Source organism: Corylus avellana, chromosome 1, assembly GCF_965113065.1.
Source record: "Corylus avellana chromosome 1, dhCorAvel1.hap1.2, whole genome shotgun sequence".
NCBI lineage: Eukaryota > Viridiplantae > Streptophyta > Magnoliopsida > Fagales > Betulaceae > Corylus > Corylus avellana.
In genome coordinates this window covers 28,990,365-29,012,064 of record NC_142490.1, presented here as the reverse complement: position 1 = coordinate 29,012,064, position 21,700 = coordinate 28,990,365, and the positions used below count along the sequence as shown (strand labels likewise).

The window sequence follows — 21,700 nt, the reverse complement described above, 5'->3', positions numbered from 1 at the left end:
ATAAATTATATGGTTGGGATGAGCGGATTAAGTCTGTCTTTTCACATTTTTATTTCATGTCAACGAACAGTTACTTAGAATGCGTTACATCAATCGATGTAAAATAAATATAATAAATGCGTGTGAAGGGAATTATTATTTTTCAAACAATTATCAAATAAAGTCAAATTTGATTGCTTAAAAAAAAAAAAAAAAAAAAAAAACAGTCAAATTTGACTTAAGAAGGCTTTATTAACCTTTCAACTCTCACTTGGTTCCCACTTCCCACTAAAAAATATCTTCATGACTTCACCCCTTTTAATAGTTATTACCCATGCAGCGACGAACCAAAGAAACCCCGCAAAAATCCCTTGCCTGTCTGGTCATAGAAACTCCGATCACCGGATGAATGGTCCGGTGACCGGAACGTTGAGCCAAAAAACCTCATACATCCATTAAAATTACGTAAATAGCCTACCAGAAGTCCTTCCTGGGTTGAATGGATCCCCAGAAGGCCTCTCCCATGAAGACCGAGAGAAGCCAAAAGAAGGGCCTCCCCTTTGTATTGTTGCGATGCAGTCTGGCCCTTCTCTTCCCTATCATTATCTTCTTTTCCATGTCGTTTCTGGTTGGCTTTGTAGTAGTTTTCGCCGTGAATTCACAAATTAGCAGCCCAATTTCCGTGCCCTCTCAATGCAAGATAGTCTCCAGCAGTGAGTCTTCTAAAAATGTACTCTTTTTTTTTTTAAGAGATTTTTTTTTTTGTTTGGTTTTGGTGCTTTGAATGCTTAGAAAATGCATGTTAGCAAAAGAAAATGTAATTTGTGCCTGATTTGACTTGCATCTGGTTTGATGGGATGTAATTATGAACCATTTAATTTCCCTTAATTTTCTCGCGAACCAAACATAGGTTTAGCTGGTAGTGCTGAACAGCTGAAGGCCCATATGTGAAAATATTACTTTTAATAGTGTGCTGAGTTATGAGAACTATTAAACTATGTTTTTGACAATGTCAGCAAAAGTTGAAACATCGGTGAACTTGTCAGATAATGAGAAATAGGGAAAGAGTTCAGTTACATGTTTTTGAAACAAAGCATGATACAGTTGCACTGCTGTTACAGTGATATAAAGTTCTGTCGTGGTTTTGTTGAACCCTTTTCTGATGACTGAGAGGAGGTTCTCCACCATATATCATACTGTGTTAAGTTGGGTTTTTGGGAAGGTTAACACAAGCCATCTATTTGGAATTAGCTATGGAAACTATGTCAAATTGTTAATCTTGAAAAACAACTATAGTTGTAGGACGTTTGTTATTCTTTGTTGTGGTTTCTTATGCAACTCTTAAAGTTTCAGTAGACTTTTGATATGGTGGTCATGTGCTGTCTTACGAAGTAAAGTGTAGAAGATGAACTTTATGTCTGTTGTATGTTTCCTGTTATTGTTTTTTATTCTCTTTAAACCATTCTTGTGTTTGCGACTACCTCATTCTTTCTTCTTGATGATTGATGCACTTGCTCCATTTTCTCAAACCGCTGATGCTTTGCAACTAATTTTATTGGACATTTCACATGTCATGGCTTACCTTAAACTGATTTTTCAGCATGTAGATCTAAGATGAGACCTTAAGGATTGGACATGGGAACTGTGATACTTCACATTTGAACTTTTTGATCTATACAGCACTACTTTTTGATTCCATTGTCTCCACCCCGTAGATCTAAGATTAGATCTTAAGATTGGACGTGGAAACTGTGACACTATACATATGAACTTTTTGATATTTGCAGCACTAATTTTGATTAATGAGAGATCAGTGATTTTTCACCTTGTTGAAGAGGATCAAAGATAATATTGAAAAACAGAATTTCAGTTAATGCATTTAAATTTACCATAATCAATCTGTTCTGAAAATATGAACTCTGATTAGGTCAACACATGCGATATAGTTTATGTCCATTTTGTTTCATTTTATTGTTTTGAGAATGTCATTACTTGTTACACTTTTGCTCTGTGTAAGTTTCATTTGATCAAGTATTTCATCTCATTTCAAAATTCTAAGCATCATGTGAGCTGTAATAAAGTATAATCTGCTTGAAGGTGTGGATCTTAGGTCCGCTAAGGTCTGTGAACTTGGACTGTTCAATTATAAAGCCAAGCATGTGTTTTACCCCCTTGAGAGAAGTAAGTTTCGGTGCCGTTATGACTACTATTGGGCTTCAATATTCAAGGTAATAGTAATGCATCCCCAAAGTGCCTTTTTTTTTTGTAATATTCTTCTTTTTAAGCATCATTTTACCAAGTAGGCACTGAAAGTAGCAACTATGAATACATGTTCATAGTATTACGATTTACTTGAACTGCTTCTATATTCTATGTCTTGGACATTTTAGCTGAGTACCACTAGTGAGGCATTCTTAAAAGCCAACATATTTTTCTTAAGTAATGACTCTCGAGTTGTTTTCACCTAGCAGATTCCCATTATTTTGTGTATTGAATCGAAAAAAATCTATACTAATGTGTGAGGTTCTCAAATAATGTTAAATTTGGTAAGGGATGGTATAATAGTTTGTCTTTGGCATGATGTATAGTGTAGGAGGTGGCATTGAAGAAGTTATCTGTAACGCCCCAAGTTCTAGAGGTAGAGCGATTGGGAGCAATTGTAACATATTCATATAAAAATAATTCTCCTAATATAAGATCATAACGTCACCAGAGTACTATAATTTTTCATTTATAAAATCACGAACACATAATGTGCTAGTATTCAATAATCTCATAAGCAATAAAATTACACCGTCTATGCTTAGCCCAAGCCGTCTATAGATTGGAGTCCCAGACACTTCTACTGCTACTGCTCCTGCTAGACCATAAAGCAGCGATAGGATTTTTTTAACAATTAAGAGGCCCACTGATACCCATGTCTTCAATATTACGATATATATATAGAGCAATCTGAAAAAGATGTATAGGGAGAAGGGGTGAGTTCGACAACTCAGTAAGTAGCCACAAAACCAAAATGCTATAAAACATGCTATACAGATTTCTATGTCAGAATCTCAGTTATGCACAATAACAATTTAGGCAGAATAACATAATTAACAAAATAAGCATGATAGTTGCAAAATGAGTAATTGACAATTAATACAAGAATCGCAAGTAAGTTATGAGATATGCAAACACTTCATTTTGCTTTTCTTTTAAAATTATTGTTTTACCCTTTGACCCGACGCCACAATTTTACCATGAGCAGCGCACGTTGGCGTGTCCCGAAGGACCTATATGCTCATCCTGTCGTCACAGGGGAGAGCTACCAGGTTGGGAACTTCCCTAGGTGAAGGCCACCTGGTCGGTAGCACACACCTTCTCGTAACCGTCCTTCTGTGTGCTTGCCATGCTACCCTATATGGTACCGATCGTCACTATAATCGTGTCTCGGGTTAAACATTTTTAATCATGAATGCATATATAACATTTCATATGATTTGTAAACTCATCTGTAACTGTATATAGTGCCATGAATGCACATATAACATTTCATATGATCTGTAAACTCATCTGTAACTGTATACTATGCCATGAATGCACATATAATATTTTATATGATCTGTAAACTCATCCGTGCCATGAACTTTGAGAACTCTTTTCATTCATAATTGCAGTCATGCATAAATCATGAAATAGGGTAACTGTATCACGTAAAATTCTTAAACAATGACATATGAATAAATAAAACTTGTCATTAAAATATGGAAGGAAGTGCAATTGAAAATCATGTAAGTGGATTCTTTATAAAATCTCCAACATTTTTCTAAAAGACTTATAATAAAATCTGTTGGGGTTTTTGGTGTTGTGTCCCCTTACTTGACATTGCATGCCCTTATTTTGAATCCGCATCCAAGTCACAATTCCTACAACGGAGGTAAAAGTACCTTAGTCATCAATTCGTTTTCAAGTCTCAATCATGCATCACTTTAGTTGTTAAGGATCTTATTTCTAATTTCTATCCCACCATCGTCTATCCTTAACCAAAAACATTATAGTGACATCAAGCCCCACCATGCTTGATTTATATGCTTTCCATAAAATTCTAATAATCAACTCAACTAAGGCCTTATTCCAAACCATTGCTTTACACTAAAACACCAAGGTTATAATATTCTTATTACTATAGAATCATCAAGAAGTTTATCTAGCCATTTAATTTAGCAACTTACTCCCAATATCAAAAGGTTAGAAACATTTACAAAAATCACTCTAATTATCACAAGACGTATTAGCATCTAAACCCAATAAGCATCAACTTCCATGGATCCCATAACAAATCATGATCAATTAACACTCTAAATATAATTAACTTCTCCAAATAGCAATTCAAGTGTTCATACACTAAAAGCCCCAATTTAATTCCGACTACAAAATTAGGGTTTAGCTTCATACTAAAAATACCATAAAAGATATGAAAATATTACCTTGGAGAGTTCTCATTTTTTTTTTTTTTTCTTCATCCTCCTCTTTCTTTCTCTTCTTCTTCTCTCTTTTCTTTCTTTTCTTCTCTTTTCCCTTCTCTCTTTCTTTTCTCCTCTCTTTCCTTTCTTTTCTTCTTCCGGTTCTCTCACTCATCTCACGCTCACTTGAGCTGTGAGCAAATGGGGAAAATTTCTCCCCTTTATAAGATGAAGAGCTGGCCGTATGTGGGACATTTGTCCCACATACACTCTAACCACCTGCTGAACCAGTACAAGTGTCAAGTAAGCTTGACACATTAGCTGCCCAGGTGTTCACCGAGAAAGCTGTGGGAGCATGCTGTATGCCATCTGTAAATTTAGGTGTCAACCAAGCAGCTTAAACTTGGTCCCCAAGCAACTTCTCATACAATGCCATGTGTCATCTTGAGCTTGGTGACTTGTCAAGCTTTAAAATCCTCATGTATTTACATTAGAACGTGGTCATAAAAATCTACAATTAACCCTCAATGAACCTAAACCTTTTGACTACCACATACCCAAAAATCGTGGCTTACGGACATCAGTAATCCATCCAATTAATTTTCCAAATTGCAGGTACTTCAACTACTCGACAGCTTGACCTATTAAACTTGAAAAAATCATAAGTCTTTCAATTTAACTCCAAATGACACGAACTTTAGTTTGAAATTTTCCTCATTCAAAAATGCACAACATATCCAAAAATCATAGTAACCCATAACTGTTTGGTACCTCAAAAGTCCCACGAAATTCGGTGCCTCTGTTTGACTGAAATTCCTGTTTTGACACTTGCATCTTCTAAAAATCATAACTCCTTCTACAAGCATCCAAAAATCATGAAACTACTTTTAAAATCTTCATTTCTCATCATTCTATAAGGTATTAAAACAGTTTTATTTAAGGTCACTCAAAGAATTTTCGGCGTCCAAAACAATGTGACTTTTCTTTCAATAACCCACTAAAATTATAACTATCAATTTCCATCATCTTTCACATTAAGTCTATTTACCTAACTCCATATAAATCTTAATAAAATTGCAAATCCTCCTTATCCTTGATAATAAGATCACATTTATTCTAAGTATAAATTTCGGGGTATTACATTATCTCTCGATATGTTTTTCTTGGCTGAGATTAGGATGTTTCTGTTGCCTCATATTTATGTATTTTGGGACAAGGGGGCAAATATCGGAATCTATGCTTCGATGTAGCTTTTCAGTATTGGGAGTCAGAATCAATGGATTCTTTGTTGCAGTTGCTACATTTTAATTATCCTTTTGGGTTGTGTGAGAATAGATTGTGGAGGCTGGCTGCCAATGTGAGGTTTTTTGTATGTCTAATTATGGTTTATTGAGAGGCCATTGCTATGTTTCCTTGGAAGAGTATATGGGGTGTTAAAATGCCTGAGAAAGTTGCATTCTCTATTTTGAAAACAGCCCAGTGAAAAGTTTTGATAGTTGATTGAGAAAGAGAGGGAAGAATATCCCCTAGACACTACTGGAGGGAGGGGGATGGGGCGTGGTCCTCCTAAAATTCTTGGAAACAAAAAAAGTGTTGAGACTTTTAGTTCAAAGCCTTAACACTCTAGTGGTTGGCCCTGAAAAAAATCGCAAAATATATATATGGTGAATTTTGAGCTCACAAATAATTCTCCAATGTTGTCATTCTTTTTGTATCACACACTCTCTTGACTGCTGCGTTAAGATTTTTATGTCCATCTTTATATTGGTACATACATGCACTTGGACTGGACGTGTGCATAAATGCATAAGTTTATGAACATAGGTAAACTACATTAGTCTAATCTGAAATTTTCTTTGTAACATTGCAGGGAGAATACAAAGATCATTCTTCTGGTCAGATACAACTTGCTTTTGCAGAAGCTCCAAGTGAAGCACTTCCTCTTAATTGTAGGCCTAATTTTGGTGCTGCATGGTTGACCAAAGATAAATTCAAGGTAGTGGTTGCAAAGCTTCTAGTCTGAGTCATGATGTGGTACAGGCTTGAACTTAATATTAATTTGTTACTAGATTTAGCCGGATGTTATATATTTATATATATATATATATATATATATATATATATATTTACATATGGTCATTTGCTTTGCATTATTTGGTAGCCTGGCAGAGGTGGTCTGTGATGTGGTGTCTTATCACTAAATCTGGAACTTCTAGTTTGTGCTTCATACTTTGATGTGCTAGTTTATTCACAGAGTGGTTTTACTTTTGAAGAGTTATTCTAAAAAAATCTATTTCGTCGTAAAAAAAAAAAAATGCGTCTAGTTTATTTTCTGCTTATTTTGATTGTGGTGATTTTATCTTTATTAATTAAATGGCGTAATAATTGGTTTGGTAGACTTAATTGTTAAACTTGGGGTTAGAATCATATTTTTCAATTTGATTATATTTCTTGCCTATGAAATCTTAAAATTTGATCAGCAATTTCTCATTACAGGCTGATCTTGCCACTGATAGCCAAATATCGTTTTGTTCAATGTGAACTTCTCTAATGGTCTTCTACAAGATGTGTTCATGGGCAATACATGCACTCGATGTTGGGTTTGGTTTTAACTGTCTACTAGTTTATATGGTTTTCTCTGTGTACAAAAGGGATCATCTTACTATACTGAAGCTAATGTTGAAGTTGACTTGATTTGTAAGTCCAAATGTATTAAATGAGAATATGTTTGTAACACTTCTTTTGATCTAAAGATCTTTTCTTTTTTCAATCTGTATCAGTTCAGAGCTCTTTCAAACTTGAATATTCAAACACTAGAGAAAGGGAAAATTATCCTCTCCAGTTAAAGGGCTTGAGAAGACCTGTGAAAACAAAGAAAATAAAGCACAATCATCATTCATAAAAGTTAAGAGGATTTTGGAAATGCTTGTTCCAAAATATGCATTTGTACATACACTTCTCATACAGGAAAAAGCAACGAGAAAATATTTTATCTAATAAAAAATAAATATCTACTTCCATTCTCTTACGCATGGCTTATTCATCTCCGTACAAAGAAGCACGTTACACAACCATTTTTCAACTATGTTTTTTTACAAATTTAATAGTAGATTTGCCAAAAAAGAAAAGAGACAATGTACAAGATATAATTTTGTTCAAATATTGAAAATACTTGTTAGACGATAATTACCAAATAATTTTAAAATATGGTCCCTAGTCCCTACTACTAAAACACTTTCCAAAACAAATCACAAAATACTTCAATATATAATGCCTAATCTGTGGTGGACCTGGTGGTTACAAAACAAGATATAGAAACCACCACCTGTGAAGTGACACCTACAATAAACTCAATTTTTTTTCAACCATTTTTGTTTTGTTTCTTTTTATCTTCTTTAAATACTACTCAATTTTTTACTTGCTCTAAACTTTCAAATGTAAACCCACCAGATACACCTCTTAATTTCACCTTTACAAAAACTCCTTTCAAAACACAACCGAAAACACTATTCAAACAATTTATTAAGCACACCCACTACTTTCTTCTTTTTTTTTTTTTTTTTTTTTTTTTTAAAAAAAAATGAATAAAAGGGAAGCTGAACAAGAAGACCTTAACCTGGTTCAAACATAGCAATATATAAAAGAAGAATAAAATGATAATCACAAAAGGAAATGCACTCTAACAACAATAAGAGAATCACATCTGATTGTGTGTAAGAAAAATTTCAAATACATAGTCTAATAAACCACTCTAAAGCGTAAAACAGCCATTTTTCATTTGTCTCTAGGGATGCCACTATGGAACCGATGACTTCATGAAGCACAAGAGGCTGCTCCTTTCAGGAAGAGGATTCAACAAAACTAGGCAATAAGAAAGGAAGCATACAGCTGGCCATACTGCCCATGTGACTTAAAAGACGAGTCTCTTTTAATTTTTTTTTGGGTTGCCTTTCCAATTTTTTTCCCTTTTCTGTTAATGAATTGTTACAATTGTCCAGACGATCGCGCAAGGATGTGATCTGTGGAATCCCCAATACTCTTGGCTGCATCCAGGATACATGCACTGTTCCCTCAACTTGATCAATTAGGCCCTCGATCAGATGAACCTGCAATAAAATTCTCCCAGTGGTTTGTATTCAATCAAAAGTTGTTCCACAAAAATTATGTAGTTGGTGAGGGAACAAAGTTTCCTTCTTTGATGCAAATGGTGTGAATAAGTTTTTTTGCAATCCCCATATAATTTATTGAGAAACATATAATGTTAAAAGTGATTAAACAAAAGAACTGATGTTGCAAGAAACATGCCAAGTAGGAAAGTCGCAAAGGTAGTAAAGATTCACAAAGCATTTAAAGATCAATTACTCTTCATAAATATTTCAAGGACATGGGGACTTACAGAAAGGCTCTTCATAAGAAGATGCTCCACCTCCTCGATAGAAAGTTTTGTGCGCTCTACAATGATACTCAAAGGTATAGTTCGATCATTAGATGACCGGCTGCAAGGAAACATGTAGCAGTTAATCAATTATGCCAATTGTATCGGGAAAGACTTGTTCCTCTGGCACAAATCAAAGGTAGAACCAAAAAAAAAAAAAAAAGACAAATGCTAAACCTGAAAATAATTTCCATCAAGCAGAGAATATTTATCTTTTCCACCAGCTTTTTCTCATTCTTAACTAATGCTGGTTGAGCCCTCAGAGCAGCATTGTGCACATGACATAGTTCCTGATAATGAACTAAATCACCAGAGTTGAATGCCTAAAGAATATAGTAGAGCCACTCAACCTTTGTCCCTAGAAGACTCTTAATCTGCAGAAAGTAAAAGATGTCACCACCCATCATAGCAGGCTGCTAAAAAGAAGCATCTAAAAATTTAGAAAGAGAAAAGACTCAGTATCGAAAATCGAATTCATGTCACATCAAGAAACTCTTTCAAATGATCCAATACTCCAGGAAAATGACAGAACCACCAAGAACATAAAAAAATAAAAACTCTAGAGCAATGCGTGACGTGTAAGCCATTAAAATCCAAATCCAATTTCCATCCTTTTTGAGTTGGTCATACAAGCCTTCAACAATATAAATAAACAAACTAATGAAATGAAATTAAGCATATACCAGTGCATACTATATTGAATGTCAATTCACACGTCCATTTCGTGCCTTAAATCTGTTTATAAAAATCTAACTTTCAAGCCTTAGCCACCTCCAAGTAGAAAAAGTTTGTTGTTTACAGAAAATACTTACCAACTCAAAAGTATGTTTTCAGTTCGATCTTCTGGTTTGAAACTAAGGTCCTTGTTTAGTCCATGCCGAAGGTTATCTCCATCAAGGACATAGGACAGCTTTCCCCTAGAGTGCAGTTCTCTACTTAATGAGCATGCTAGTGTGCTTTTTCCTGAACAATTTGTACAAAAAGCTTCAGCAAGACATAGCAACTACATCCAGCATAGCATACTAGAATACACCTCAAATCTTTAATTAACTAGGAAATTCATCAAGGATACATCATAAGAACACCTTGTTCACTTCTCAACATATTGGTAATGTAATGCTACAAATAAGGCGTGTAAGAAGGCAACATTTCTAATCGTTTTATGGATTCCACAGCTGGTGATTAATTCACCAAAAAATTATCTTCAGAAAGACACGAAGGAATCATTGGTAAAAATGTTGGCATTCAGTTCTCATTATTGAACTGCTGCATTAAACCTCTACATGATAAGAGGACAGGATGGATTGCAAGAATTAGATTCAACCAAAATACACTAGCTTCCTGGTGTAAATTTTTACTATTCAATTTTTTTTGTTTTTTTCTTTTAGCTACTCAAAGATGCAAATTTTGTTTATTCTAAAACTAGCTCAAAATGAAACAATGCAACTATAGCTACATTCACGTTATCCATCATCTAAAAAAGGCACAAAACTACACATGGTACCTGAGCTAAACTGTACACGTAAACAAGGGATCCCAAGTCCTCCTATAGTCTCTGTTCATATAATTAGGCTCTAAAAGCAATAGTTATCATCTGTGAACCAGCTAGGCTGGAAGTATTGGTTAATTCATAGCCCAGTTTATAAGCCAGTCTATTCACGTTGTGGACTGAAATAACAATAGAAGCAGTTAAAACCTAACTAAACTACAGGTTTTTAGCAGAACCAAGTCCTGTATTGCACATTCCAACTTCATTAGATTGAATGAGTGATGATTACAAAACTATAACATTGATTCTAGAATGGAATGACTCAACTCAACTTAACAACTAACTAAGGTCAACTATGAATCATTACCAACTAACGAGGAGTACCATATGTATTCGTTTTTATCATTCCATCCTATCTAAATTTATACTTTTTATCGCTTCTCTACTTAACATATCCTTCTTCATGACTTCTTCCATGTTATTTTAGACCTTTTTTTACCTCTTTTCACTATATTAACTAGAATTATATCACTCTCTCACTGGTGTTTTACTGGGTCTCCATTACACAAGGTCCAATCATCTTGAGTGACTCAACCTCATCTACTTCCCAATGAGAACCACCCACACACAAAAAGGTAAGAAAGAAAAAGGCCGGGGCATCTTTTTGTCTATAGATCACCCAAATCATGAACTAGCTCACTGCATCCAAAACCAATCCAAAATGATACAGGTTCAATGACAACAATAGATGTAAGCCTAACATCAAATTGGAAATTTAATTTATACACAACCACCAACTAACTATAGTCTCAAACTTGGAGTCCACCTAGCAAAAATAACATAGACATCAATTCCACAAAAAACTACAAATTTCTTATGAACATAAATTATAGACATAATAAGTCCAGTCTCTCAAGGACACAGTACTTATCTAGAGCTCCTAATGCAGAGAGTAATCTGCAAGTCAGTTTAAAAACTATACCTGATCCGCTGAGACCCGTAATCCATACTACACACCCCCTATGATTAAGAAGCTTTTGCCTTTCAACCTTCCCAACTGGACATTCTTGCCAAAATATATTTGTTGAATTACTTAGAGTAGACATCAGAAACGTTTCTTATGTTCCTTCCCACAAATAAAAGTTAAATCATTAACAAATCCTAATATAGAGTCTAGTAGAACAATGTTTATTTAGCAAAAACAAAGATATTTGATTATAACCCTACTTTTTCTGATATAGACCCAAAAAAAAAAAACTTATTGTAACATTCTGTGTTTCAGGATTGGCTTGAGGTAAAACCAATTATGCTCCTCTTTTCCCAATTAGTAGGTTAATGACTTTGTCCTCTTCTTTCCCCACTCCCAACCAACAGCTCAAGAAACAAATATATTGATAGGGGGTAATGTTCCTTCTTCCACATTGATCAACCAAGTGCTACTCTTCTAGTTTAATTTTAAGAAATTCAACCGAAGTGAGGAACAACAGGAATGCAAATCCATCCTTTTTATATTAGAATGAAAAGATAATGTCAGAAATGATCCTAGCCTCTAAAAATTCAAGAACAGTTGATCACAGTCATAATGTTACACATAAAGAAACCCTTGTAATTGATCAACACCAAAGCATGCATTTCCACAAAAAGAAACCGAAAAATAACAAACACGCCACTAAACAAAAACAACCAACCATAAATCAGAGAGATAGATTCAATACCTAAAGGTCGTTTGCTTCTTTGTCAGAGAGAGAGAGAAAAAAGAGAAAGGAATGGGAGCTGAAAACGAAAACAAAAACAAGGGAATTGAAGAATGCATGTTACAACCAATTGACATTCTATAGCTTTCCACAAATGCAAAAACTAGGTCATACCTGGTTAATGAGTTAGATCACAATGAAACTCTTCAGCTCTTTCGTTGAATAAACAGATGAATCATATACTCATCTGTGTAAAATAAATTAGAAAATTAAATGGGAAAAATATAAAAAAGCCCCACAAACTACCAGCCGTTTTCGATTTAGCCCCCTAATGTTCCAAAAGTGATAAAGTAGCCCCCCAAACTACCAAATTATTGCATTTTGGCCACTCCGTTAGTCAAAACCGTCAGTTTGGACGGAAATTGCAAAACGACGTCGTTTGTTACGGGTAAGTTACTACAATGCCCTTTTGAGAAAAATATAAAAAAGCCCCCCAAACTACCAGCCGTTTTCATTTTAGCCCCCTAATGTTCAGAAAGTGATAAAGTAGCCCCCTAACTACCAAACAGTTGCAATTTGGCTACTCCGTTAGTCATTACTGTCAAATATGATGAAAAATTCAAAACTACGTCGTTTTGACAATGGTAAGTTACTAAAATACTCTTTTAGAAAAAAAAATCATATTAAAACAGGCACGCTAAATGGCGCCGTTTTGCTTGAAATTAGGGTTTCCTTACACTTACCAAAACGGCGCCGTTTTGATAAGTGTTAGGAATAAAAAGAAAAAACCTTAGACACCACGCAGAAAAAACTCCCAACCCCAGTTTATCTCTCTCCCCCAAACCGCCGACCACCACATCGTTCTATCTCCGGCAACCTTCTCCCTCAAGTGAAAAAAACGCAACGCCCCTCTCTCTCTTTCTCTCAAAACGACTGCCCCTGCCACCACCATCCATCACCGCCGGCCACACCATCCACTAGCTACGAAGCGCCACCGAAAAATTCTTACCCATTGTAGAAATCAAACAAAAAAATCACGTTCGTAGATAAACAACACCGATCCGACAGCTATACCATGAAATACAATAAAAAGATTGAGTTATGGGTAAGATTTACAGGCTGTCGGAGATAGACGACGTGATGGCCGGCGGTTTTGGGGAGAAAGATAAACTGGGGTCTAGGGTTTTTTCTTTTAATTCCTAACACTTTCCAAAGTGGCATCATTTTGGTAAGTGTAAGGAAACCCTAATTTCAAGCAAAACGGCGCCGTTTTGCTTGCTTGTTTTAATATGATATTTTTTTTCTAAAAATGGCATTTTGGTAACTTACCATTGCCAAAACGATGTAGTTTTAAATTTTTCATGATATTTGACGGTAATGAATAACGGAGTGGCCAAATTGCAATTGTTTGGTAGTTTGGGGGCTAGTTTATCACTTTCTGAATATTAGGGGGCTAAAATGAAAACGGCTGGTAGTTTGGGGGGCTTTTTTATATTTTTCCCAAAAGGGCATTATAGTAACTTACCTGTAACAAACGACGTCGTTTTGCAGTTTCCGTCCAAACTGACGGTTTTGACTAACGGAGTGGCCAAAATGCAATAGTTTGGTAGTTTAGGGGGCTACTTTATCACTTTTGGAACATTAGGGGGCTAAATCGAAAATGGCTGGTAGTTTGGGGGGCTTTTTTATATTTTTCCCAAATTAAATTCTATCAGTGTGCTATCCAATTCAAAAGTTAGTGTAATAATTCTTTCAATGTTAATCGACAATTGATTTGGAAATACCTGATGGATACAACAAATAGATAGGTAGTTGTTGTAGCCAGAAGTTACTTGCATCTATTTAACACTTACAAAAACTGTACACCATTCCACATGTTTAGAACTTACAAAAACCATGCACCCACCATTCCACACTTGCAAAAACTATACACCACCATCAGCCAAAAAACAGCACTGCTTCCAAAAAATTCTTGTAACATGTACTAAAGAATTAGCTGAACAAAAAAGAGCAATGCTTTCAAAAAAACAAAACATCATGCTCAATCGCCTATTCAAATAGGTTGAAACCCGTATCCTGCAGCAAATCAACTTAGTAAGTTAGCAAAACAAAAACACCGTTATAAGTTATTAAAGAATAAAAATAAAATAGAAAAGAAAAAAGAAAAAGGAGAATGACAATGAACAATGTAAGTTGGCAATAGCAGGGAGCTTCAAGTATGTTTACCTTAATAAAAGCAGTTTCCTGCGTTCCAATTATGCGATCATATTGAGTATCAGTTATTGAAGCCAATGGAGCTTCATTTGTGTTAAATTCCCTTTCTTGAATTCCTTGGCAAGCCTTCAATTTAAAAAGATACCAAATGTGTTACAATATGCTTGAAATGTTTGTATGCGATCACGCGTTTAGTAAGAATAAGTGAAACACTCATAAAAGGAAGAAAAATAAGCAACCTGATTTTTTCTCCCCTTCTGGTTGGCATTGTTGTGACTCTGATGTTTCTTTTTTTGTTTGTGTCACGACTTTTTCAACTGTAGACACCATTCTTTTGAATGGTGGCTTGCCTTTACATTTAACCGCTATAGGACTAAGAACCTTGGTACTTTTCACTACTACACCATCAATGGCTTCATTACTTTTGGAAGATGCGCATGGAATATCATGGGAGGGTGGACTGGGTTCATACCTTGAGCACTTGTATTTCGCTAGCAACATGTCTATACAACGCATGACATCCATGTAATGGTCCTCACTGGTTGATGTAAGCGTTGCTAATTCACTACATTTTTTCAACAAGCAATCATATCTTTGGGCATCAGGGTTGCAACTGAAGACATTATAACTACTCTCAACAAGAGTATATGCGCGCTTCAAATCCTTCCTCCATCGGTCAAGAAAATATTTTGTGGGCAAAGATTTCACTTTCTTTAATGTCAGTACAGCAAGGGCATGCCTACACAAGATTCCTCTACATTCAAACAACCCACAAGTGCATTTAACTTCACATTCATCTCCATTAAAGTAAACACAAAAATTCCGCTCTTTTGTGTAATCATCAACTGTTACCTCATCAGATACTTCGTAGGTAGAAATTGCACCTTCACTTTTAATAAGAGAGCAATTACAATACATCAAGCAACTAAACTTCTGACGAACTTCTTTGAACTTTGCATTGGTATAAAGTTCTTGAAATTTCTTCTCAATAGAAAAATGAGATACACAGGGAATGATGGCATTAAAATAATTGAAATAAGCTACTTTCTCATTCTCAGCCTTTCTCCTCAAAGCATTTTCAAATTGGTCAACAAATTCATTCAGCGTGCTTCTTGAGTGCACATAATTATCAAAAAATGCATTCATACTTTCACTTCTTTGTGTAGTTTGCATTCCAGCCCAAAATGTATCTTTTAAATACGCTGGTATCCAATGAGCCCGCTCACTATATAACCAACACAACCATGCATTATCCTGAAGATTATACCTTTCCAGTACACCTTGCTAAGTGTTATCAAATTCAACACAAGTTTGAGAGTCGTAGATTGCACTTTGTATGGCACTCTTCAAGCCACACTTGTATTGAGCATGTGATCCTAGCTTCTCTGGGAATTTTTTCATAATGTGCCATAAACAAAATCTATGTCGGGCTCTAGGAAAAACTTTTGCAATTGCACTTTTCATAGCCTTATCCTGATCTGTTATTATTGCAACTGGAGCTTGGTCGTTTGATGTGGTATTTTTGTGACCAAAAATATCAATTATAAAAATAACCACTCGCAATAGGACGAATCTTTGTAGGATACGGCTATAGAGAGGGTGTTGAACCTCAAGGACTGCAGGGGTTTTGTTATCAAATTCGAAAGATTAAAATTAACTTAATTAAAAAGATAATTGATTTGATTTTCTTTAAAAGTAAAGAGCATGAAAATAAAGATAAAAAGTATGAGAGATAGAATAGGGGATTGATTTCACCACTAACTGCATAACAATGGTCAATTAGATTTAATCCAAAAATTCATTCTATGCATGTTATAAATAAACAAGAAACTACCATATTAAAGAATAAGTATAATTCATCTTCGGTTGGCACGGATCGTCCACCTAACCACTAAGATGCGGTACGACCCGTCTTCCCTAGGTATGAATTATCAAATTCTATAACAGGATACATACAATCAATGAATAAGTGTAACCCATCTTTGGTTGGCACGGACTGTCTACCTAAATTACACTAAACTAGGGTGTAGTACAATCCGTCTTCCCTAGGCATGACCTATCAAATCCTATTGATCATATGTCAATTAAACCCATTGTATAACCGTCATTCTGATGATCACAGAAAACAAGAATGATTTGAGATCAATAAAAGTAAAATACTTTCTAAGACAAGAGAAGAATTTCACAAATATTGACTTTTGAATTTAAGAACAATTGCATTTAATAATTAAGAACATAATCAAAAGGTAGCAATTCTCATAGTTATACAATCAACATGCATAAATTGAAATCTATAAATACAATTAAACCATTGTTACTTGGAAAGGGCTACATCAACACCCTATTACAAAATTAGCCGCGCATCGGGGTGCTAGGATGGCCTCCTGCCATGGATTATCTCCTCTTCAACTTGTCAAGCCTCCAAAAAGATTTTTGTATCTAAAACTAAGCACACCTTCTCTTGAAGGTTAAGGGTCTATTTATAGGGAGCAAGCCAGTCCTAGAAGCCCTAGGAAACCTAGAAATTTCGGAGATTTAAGTCCAAGTCCAATTAGGATAAAGAAAACCTAAGTCCAAATCGGAATAGGATTCACCCAGAATTGCATTCCTATCTTGCGGGGCGATTTTGGCATTGCGGCGCTCCGAATTAGGAAAATACTATTTCCCAATGATTTGTAGCAATTTGAGTTATCTTTCCAGTGCCACTTGAATCACCTCAATCGGATATTTGAGCTGAAAGTTATGGCTAAAATACCGAGACATATGCAGAATCCAAATTTGAATCCAATCCGATTTTGACTCCAATTTGAGAAATTCCGAATTAATCCTTTTCTTTATTTGATTTAAACTTAACCATGATTGGTTAAGTTTAACCATATCTTCTAGGTCTTCTCAGAGTGTGCTTTTAAGGCCAAAATCAATGGAATTAATTGCATCTTGATTTATAACCTGAAAACACAAAAACAAAACAAAATCAAACAAATAACAATGCTAAGGAATTAACATATGCAAATTAAGGGGCTTGAATGTGCAACATTCGACGCTTCTCACCGTTCATGCATTTCAACCATGTTTCAAACAACCAAACAAATGTGGCCGTATCCTCACCTGATAGTAATCCGGCCCCGAAAAGTATTGACTAACCATGATGATTCACTCCCACGAAAGGAGCAAATGGCATATTATATATATTGGTCAAATACGTCGTGTCAAATGTAACCACATCCCCAAAATACTTATATGCAGCCCTGCTTCGTGCATCAGCCCAGAACACATTCCTTAGCCTAGAGTCGTCGTCCAAATCTATCACAGCATAGAAGCCATCATTCATTTCTCGCATTCTAGTAAAGTAGTCGTAAAGTACTCCAGCACCTCCTTTGCCAAGCCGAAGATGTCTTGCCTTGTTAATAAAATTTCGACAATCTCTCTCTATGAATGACAGATTCTCATACCCTCCACCTTCAGCAACAAGAGAGTTAAAGTTCTTACTCACACCTATCCCAGCTATATCGTTTAATTCGAGCCTTCTTTTCACATTATCATCTATCCTCCTATAGCATCGAAAAAATCTTGTTTTACTAGAGCTTAAAGCATGATTATGGTTCACATTAACAGTAGTCAAGCACCATGCTCCATCCCTAAACGATGCATTGATCTTGGCCTTACACCCAGTTTTCGTTGTCGGATTAGGCTTGTGAATATTAATTGCATCAGTTTGCTTCTTGCCATAACGAGCACATGTGAGGGTGACGTACTTATGACTCCCATCTGGATTATTTTTACCTCCTTTAGATGTCACCCCAAACCCCGATTGCTGAGCATATCGCCTATAATATAGTATTAGTTCTTTTTTCTGAAACTAAACTTCATTCCTACCTCCGGTTCTGCTTCTTTCTTATTGCATTGCACATCATTGTCATCCTTGTCTACCAACTCTAAATCACAGACAACTTCATTTTCATCTAGATGACAAAAAAAAATACAGTTACCCAATCAACATATCGGAACAAGATTGGAATCACAACATTCACTAAATGACAATCAACAACTAATGAATAAAATTTACTATGAGAAAGAAACTCAATGATATTAATAAAAGAGTGTAAAGACTAACTAACCAATTTGAGGGGCAACTTCAAGGAATGGCTCGTCGTCATTTGGAATCTATGTAAGCAGAGAATTGTTAGGTTCATAACAACCCCATTGCCAACTTTTAACATGTAATATATTCTCTCCTTTAAAAGCAGAGAAATACTACACTTACCAAAAGTTTCCCCTAAAATTGGTTTCCAAGTGATATGTCACCATCCCATGAGATGGTCAAACATTTCCCAAAATAATAGATCTCATCAAATGTTAAAACATCATTTGGGAAAGGAATTTTATGGAGAAATTTTAGTAAGTGTAGCATTTTCATTAGAAGCAACATATAAATACTTTACATTGAGAATAGGGATGTGAAACGATTATTAAATTGGGGGGGCGGGGCGGGGCGGGGGGGGGGGGGGGGGTGGGGGGAACCTCTAACATTAATACCTGCATCAATTGCTCAGGCATTATAGATTCAGATCTCATCACAAGTGGTAATGAGGTAGGAGGCACTAAAGCTTCACCAATGGCCCCAACAGTGTGACTTTGTGTATTGGCTCCTGCGGAAGTTATAGTGAGTACAAAATCATCACAACCAAGAGAGGATGAAAATATAGATGATCACACATAAGTAGGAATCATTTAGGTTGAAACTGAAAAATATACCATCTGCAACCATACGGTGAAACATTCTTTCCTTACTTCCATAAGAATCCTACATTGATTGGCACGTTTTCATAAGACAACAAATAAAGAACAACATATCAACAGAGCAATGTAAAGCTAATGCTATAAATAAATATTTCAATCATTACGGCATATGCATACGTAAAACACCAAACTGATCAATTGAGAAACCAAACCCTATTGATGCATGATATAATGTACCTGTTTCTCATTATTCTTTTCAATTGCATCTAATGTACCCTCATTACCACTATCAACACTATTAGCAAGAAGGGGAGACAAACAATGTGAAGCACTGTCATTGCATGCGCTTCCAGGAGTTCCCATGGATTTTTTTGTACAAACTCGATCATTTCCATAGGGGCCCTTCCCTTCCAACTCTATATTGACATGTAGTGGGTTTGGAGTCTACAGAAGATATAGGAAAAAACTTAGATGACAAATTCATAAACTTTACAATATTTATAAGCAGCAACGATGTGCTTAATCGTGTCACACGTGCAGCACGTGTTTGCATTGTAATATATATAAGTGACTAGGATTACCGTGGTCATATTAGGATGAGTATAAACTCCCCATGGAGGCAATAAACCAGGGTATGGAACTGTCATCCCATATGGTGGGATCAACAGATGCTGAAACATCACCAAGAAAGAAAATAAGAACCTTATATCCTGTACATAATGTATGCATCTACATGATCCAAAGCATAGCTATAATTCACCTGGCTTCTTGATAGATAGGGGTGGGGAGTTGTAGAAGCAACTGTTGAGGCAAAAAATGGGGCTTGCGTAGCTCCAAGATAATAATAAGCATAATCAAGAAACACTGGGTATCCAAAACTAATCCATATAAATAATGAAAAAAATTCATAGTCATAATGATTTTTTTTGGTTCTTTAAAAAAAACTAAACTAAACATATTCTTATCACGAACCTGCAAGGAGCTCGACCAATCAAAATAATGCGTTGTTGGTATTTCCTGAAAAGGTAAATGACAATACTTTAAAACACCTAAAAAAAAAATAACAATAAAATGTAAAAGAATATAATTAGGGTGTTAAGAAAAAGACAAGGATACCTGAGCTGAAGAAGCTGGTTTGGAAGGATTAGGAGGCTTGCTCTCTTCCCCTATCCCCATCGAGTTGTTTCAAAAAAAGAAACCTTCAACTTATGCTTTTTATGAGAAGATCACTTATATCCGCAATAATATCTATATATAACCGTCTTAGTTGATAGAGTAACCAAAGAAGGTACACTAGAAAAATCTAATACAACACCTTGTTTGGCCAACCTGCAAACAAATTTGCATCCATAAATGTCAAACGAATAAAACACTTTATTTCCTTACTGGGGGGTAAGGAAATAAATTCAAGGGGCTGCCTCCAATTTTGATCAAAAGTAAACAATTATGATGGAATGTACATGACACACCACATTTCTATTGAATCATGTATCATATTTAGAAGTGTTTCATGCTTCAGTAAGCATTAACAATACACAAACGTTCAAAATTTTCTACCATCTTTTTTGTTTTTGTTTGTGTATTCTTTAATGATTTTGAGCATCCAAAGCAAGCTACAATGATTATAACCCAGATTTACAAATAGCACAAAATCATTGTCTATTTCCCAGCTTAGGAAAAAATGGTTAAATTTGCATCACTCTCTCAATGCATATTCATTAACAATTTCTCAGTATAGGATAAAAAGGGGCACATAGGATTGCTCCCTCACTCACTCCTAGCCCACGATTAGGCATTAATCTAAAACACTTTGGAAACACCTAATATGGTTGCTCCATGATTGTAAAGATGATGCCAGTTAGACCAATCATTGATCTTCGTATGCAATATCTAAGCATATATTTGAACTAAGATAATATAAAAAATAAAAAAGGAAGAAAAAGAAAAAGAAAAAAGAAAAAATCTTCCTTTTTCTTTTCTTTTTTTTTTTCTTTCAAATTATCTTTTTTTGATAAATAAGTTGAATTGCGAAATTCGGTCATTGGTGAATGCCCTCACCTAACAGTTAACGAAAAAAATCAGTTTGTTTTTTTGACCTAAATAAACCATCCATACGACTGCAATACCGCTAAAACCACGAAGTGAATCATCTCTAACTATCATACATTGGACAAAATTCCAAGATTTGTAGCCCCTCCAATGTAGTTCAAAAGCAGAACCCTTCCAACTGGTGCTCGATTGGGGAAAAGTGATGAGCTATATATAGTTCCTGCAACACCAAAGAAAATCCACATGCTGAATTTGGCAGGATATTTTCAAAGCATCCTTAACAGAATATTAGTTCTTACAATCAAACTTTTGACTGTTACGACGAATTTCAAATTGCAGAACTTTAAAAACCTACACAAATATTTTGATTTTCGATAAAGTCACTGAACAAGCCTTTTCTTTTCCTTCAATTTCTCAGCAACCAAACAAGAAATGCAATAAAGACCAGTCACCATGAGACATCAATTTGTAATAACCCAAGCATCTCTACAAAACCTCGTATCTTCAACAACCCATGAGCCCATTACGAAATGAACTTAGACCATTGCAAGTCCTCCCATGACCATCCGAACTACTTAAAATTTGCAATAAATAAGTAGAGAGTACAAGGTATCTAAACATTGAGACAGTGCTAAAGCATTGGACCCAAAAACTT

The 21,700-nt window shown here is 35.3% G+C and overlaps 2 protein-coding genes and 1 pseudogene across 2 annotated transcripts; 1 reads left to right on the top strand and 2 right to left on the bottom strand.

Moving 5' to 3' along the window:
* The first annotated feature begins 478 nt into the window (after positions 1 to 478).
* On the top strand, positions 479 to 6,447 carry LOC132186069 (uncharacterized). Its single transcript, XM_088514825.1, has 3 exons — positions 479 to 692; positions 2,077 to 2,207; positions 6,295 to 6,447. The coding sequence occupies exons 1-3, from the start codon at positions 479 to 481 to the stop codon at positions 6,445 to 6,447; spliced, it is 498 nt and encodes a 165-aa protein (XP_088370951.1).
* A 1,926-nt stretch (positions 6,448 to 8,373) lies between these two features.
* Positions 8,374 to 11,491, bottom strand: LOC132171595 (adenylyl-sulfate kinase 3). Its single transcript, XM_088518684.1, has 5 exons — positions 11,331 to 11,491; positions 9,672 to 9,822; positions 9,037 to 9,233; positions 8,821 to 8,920; positions 8,374 to 8,530 (listed from the first exon to the last, which is right to left on the bottom strand). Coding segments are annotated over exons 1-3 (276 nt in total). The 5' UTR covers positions 11,455 to 11,491; the 3' UTR covers positions 8,374 to 8,530; positions 8,821 to 8,920; positions 9,037 to 9,232.
* A 2,978-nt stretch (positions 11,492 to 14,469) lies between these two features.
* Positions 14,470 to 20,172, bottom strand: LOC148588219 (protein FAR1-RELATED SEQUENCE 6-like; annotated as a pseudogene).
* Positions 20,173 to 21,700: the final 1,528 nt, after the last annotated feature.

What these genes read in the sequence shown, in the direction of transcription:
- LOC132171595 (XM_088518684.1), bottom strand. Translation starts at nt 11,454, where the DNA reads ATGTCTACTCTAAGTAATTCAACAAATATATTTTGGCAAGAATGTCCA. An exon ending in TACGGGTCTCAGCGGATCAG is followed by an intron (nt 9,823 to 11,330) that starts GTATAGTTTTTA and finishes CAAATTGTTCAG; the next exon opens with GAAAAAGCACACTAGCATGC.
- LOC132186069 (XM_088514825.1), top strand. Translation starts at nt 479, where the DNA reads ATGGATCCCCAGAAGGCCTCTCCCATGAAGACCGAGAGAAGCCAAAAG. An exon ending in ATGCAAGATAGTCTCCAGCA is followed by an intron (nt 693 to 2,076) that starts GTGAGTCTTCTA and finishes ATCTGCTTGAAG; the next exon opens with GTGTGGATCTTAGGTCCGCT. An exon ending in ATTGGGCTTCAATATTCAAG is followed by an intron (nt 2,208 to 6,294) that starts GTAATAGTAATG and finishes GTAACATTGCAG; the next exon opens with GGAGAATACAAAGATCATTC.